General features: G+C 63.0%; 1 protein-coding gene across 1 annotated transcript; it reads right to left on the reverse strand.

The window, feature by feature from the left end:
• Positions 1-117: 117 nt before the first annotated feature.
• EMIHUDRAFT_253956 (hypothetical protein) lies at positions 118-1079 on the reverse strand (the record flags this gene model as incomplete). Its single annotated transcript, XM_005781811.1, has 3 exons — positions 118-359; positions 675-829; positions 921-1079. Coding segments are annotated over 3 exons (556 nt in total), but the record flags the coding sequence as incomplete, so codon positions are not given.
• Positions 1080-3458: the final 2379 nt, after the last annotated feature.

Raw genomic sequence — 3458 nt, forward strand, 5'->3', positions numbered from 1 at the left:
CGCCTGGGAAAGGTCCGGGGAAGGTCGAGGAAAGGTCGAGGAAGTGCCGGAGCCCGAGAGTGCCGGTGCAGCAGGCCGCCTTGGCGGGGCCCCCGGCGACGCCGATGGTGCGCGCACCCGCCACCTTTGCCAGCTGCGCCGCCACGCTGCCCGTCGCGCCCGTCGCTCCGCTCACCAGCGCCGTCTCGCCGCGGCGGGGCGGCCGTGCGACGGCGTGCACCCCGACCCAGGCGGTGATGCCGCTCGTGATCCCGAGGATGCCGAGAAAGGCGGTGGGGGGCACGCCCGGCAGCGAGATCATCGGCATCAGCATCGCCGCCTGCTCGGCGCTCAGCTTGGCGACCGTGCACGCGCCGAGCCTGCATGAACACTCCAGAGTGAAGACGCGGCAGTGACTACACGGGCAGTTATCACCGCTGAGTACAGCGGAGTACGTCTCCTCTCGAGAGCGAGGCGGACGACGCGGATCTGTGTTGCGCATCTAGGCCGACGAGCATGCCCATCACGCGCGAGCCGGGCCGGAGCTACGCACAAGAGGGGACGAGGTGAGTGGGAGCGAGTGACTGAGAACGAGCGAGCGAGTGGGTGAGAGAAGCGGAGAGCTGTGGAGAGGCGGAGAGGCAGCAGAGGCAGGTAGGCAGGGAGGCAGGGAGGCAGAGAGAGGAGGGAGAGACTTTGCCTTGGGAGAGGCCGAGGCGATGACGCGACCGTAGCCGAGGGCGGGGAGCGTGTCGCCGAGGGAGATTGCGCCGTGGTACGCCTTCTCGTCCAGCATCGTGCGCAGAAAGGCATCGACCGAGAGCATCTCCACCTGGACCAGCGCCTCGCCCTGCGGCGAAGAGAGTGACCTCTTGCGACGCGGAGGCGGGCGAAGGCGGAGCTTGCGAGCGAATGCAGGGCTGGAGTGGGAGAGCCGGCACCTCGTCCAGCTCGGTGTCGATCTCGATCTGCTCCTGCAGCGCAAAGTCGTCGACGGAGACAAGGCCGTTTGGGCGCGCTCGGAGCTCCCAGCGCGAAGACGAGATGACGCGAGGCAGCGGCGGAGGCGATTCCTGCTTGCTGCTGACGAGGTTGCCCATGAGGGAAAGGGAAAGATAGTGTTGAAGGGCAGCCACAGCGATGAAAATGCGAGGAGCGGGCGCCAGCAAAAGAATTTTCCCGTTTAGGTGAGCAACTCGCTCCTTAAAATCCCGGGGGCGGCGTGCCGTCCTCCCATCCCTCCCTTGGGGTGTCGGGTTTCTTTCTTTCTTTTTCCTCGCTGCGACGCAGGACGAGGGCACATTCGGCGAGTGGCTCGACGAGCTACCCTTCGAGGTGGCTGCGGCGACCGCCCGGCTGCTCAAGCACCACGCGCGCTCCGGCGCGTGGGTCGAGGCGTCGAGCTCTCGCCCGGCAACCCTAGCCCGGCCTCACGCGCTGGCCGCGACCGCGACCGCTCGAGCCCGAACTGAGGGCCCGACTTCAGAATCGTGCTTTTTTGGGTTAGGGACGAGCGCGAAGGACCCGATTGCGGTGAAGGACCGCAGGTTAGGGACCGATCGCCGCCGCTCACGCCAGCGGACGGTCGTCGGTGATGTTAGCTACGCCACCGTCTACCTCGTGCGCAATGCGCTCGCCGGCATCGAGCGAGCAACGTGTTCGACCGAGCGGCTTGCTGTGCGGACGGCTTCTTGTGGCTCTCGTCGAGAGCGTTTTGCGGCCCGGCGGGTGGGAGAGCATGTGTCGTCTGATGTGTCACTGTGTACGTCATATCAGTCTTGATAACAAGTACGGTCGATCCGTCAAAGCGATACACTCGTCACGATCACGTTGGACGGCTTGCACAGAGCTCTGTGCCGGCACGCATCAGGAAAGACCGCCGTACGGCAAGAAGAGCTCGATGGGGAGCGAGAACCGTCAGAGGTGCTCACGGAGGTTTCGGAAGTCCGCCATGATGCAGTCAGTTCCCCCCAGGTTTGACTGCGTAGGTCGCGGAACTCGTTGAGTACTCGCAGCCTTTCTGCGCCTCCGTCTGGGCATATCGGCTGCTCGGCAAGAGCAGTCTTTCCGGAAGATATCGACGGTTTTCGAGAGCCACCCGCTTGGGAGCGATTGAGCGCGTCACGGAGGACTTCAGGTTACCCTTGAAGCTCCTCTGACGGTTCTCGCTCCCCATCGAGCTCTTCTTGCCGTACGGCTCGGTTCCTGTTGCTGGCACAGAGCTCCCGTGCCAGCCGTCCAACGTGATAGGAACGGGTGTATCGCTTCGACGGATCGACCGTGCTTATTATCAAGACCGATGTGACGTACACAGTGACACATCAGACGACACATATTCTCCCACCCGCCGGGTCGCAAAACGCTCTCGACGAGAGCCACAAGAAGCCGTCCGCACAGGAAGCCGCTCGTCGGACAGGCGTGCTCGCTTGATGTCGGCGAGCGCATTGCGCACGCTTTGAACGGTGGCGAAGCCAAAAACACCGATGGTGGCCGTCCGCCGGCGTATGCGGCGGCGATCGGTCCCTAACCTGTCGCCCGCGGTCCCTAACCCAAAGTGGTCCTTCGCGCTTTGGTCCCTAACCAAAAAAGCACGATTCTGAAGTTGGGCCCTCGAACTGCCCGTCAGACATGTCGGAATTGTCGGAGAATAGCGACTAGCACACCTCTGAGTCCCAGAAACCCGAGGAGTCACACAGTCCACCTGTGTGATGCACGCCCTGCGAGCGGGGCGGGGTGCGCACTGTCCCTCTGTGTTCGTGTGCGTCGCCCATCTCTCCCTGGAGATGACTGCTCTATTTATTTATAAGACCAAGGCGCGGGCGGCGGTGCTCGCCGGCGCTCGCGGCGCTTCGGTGCTCGGGCGCGCTCATCATTGTGGTCGTTCAGGGCGGCTTGCACAGCGCCCGCAGGCACACACACACACACACACACACACACACACACACAACACACACACACACACACACACACACACACACACACACACACACACAGCACACACACACACACACACACACACACACACACACACACATGCACACATGCACAGACACACAGCCCCTTCCCCTTTCCCCTTCAAGACCTCAAGGACGAGGACATGCGCAGGCCGCACCTCTAGCGAAGCCCACAGAGTGGGAGACTCCTATCACCGCCCCTGCCACCCAGCACGGCGTGAGCCTTTGCCGCCTCTGTCAGTGTGCCCGTGATAGTGAGAGACTGTGAGAAGCCGGAGGAAGGTCGCTAGTCGAGAGATCGCCAGTGGAATAGGGAGTCCACAGTGGGTGACGACAGTGCTGCGAACCTGTCGCTGTCCCTTTTGTCAGGAGCGCTAACTAAAAAGCCTCGTGAGGGGATCGAACCCCCGACCTTAGCATTACAAGTGCTACGCTCTGCCACTAAGCTAACGAGGCTGGACTTTCGAACCGGAAGCCACTCGGTCGAGGGAAGGCGCTCGAGCGGCGTAAGGTCCGAAGAGATCT

The sequence above is a fragment of the Emiliania huxleyi genome (assembly GCF_000372725.1).
Source record: "Emiliania huxleyi CCMP1516 chromosome Unknown EMIHUscaffold_1994, whole genome shotgun sequence".
Classification (NCBI taxonomy): Eukaryota; Haptophyta; order Isochrysidales; family Noelaerhabdaceae; genus Emiliania; species Emiliania huxleyi.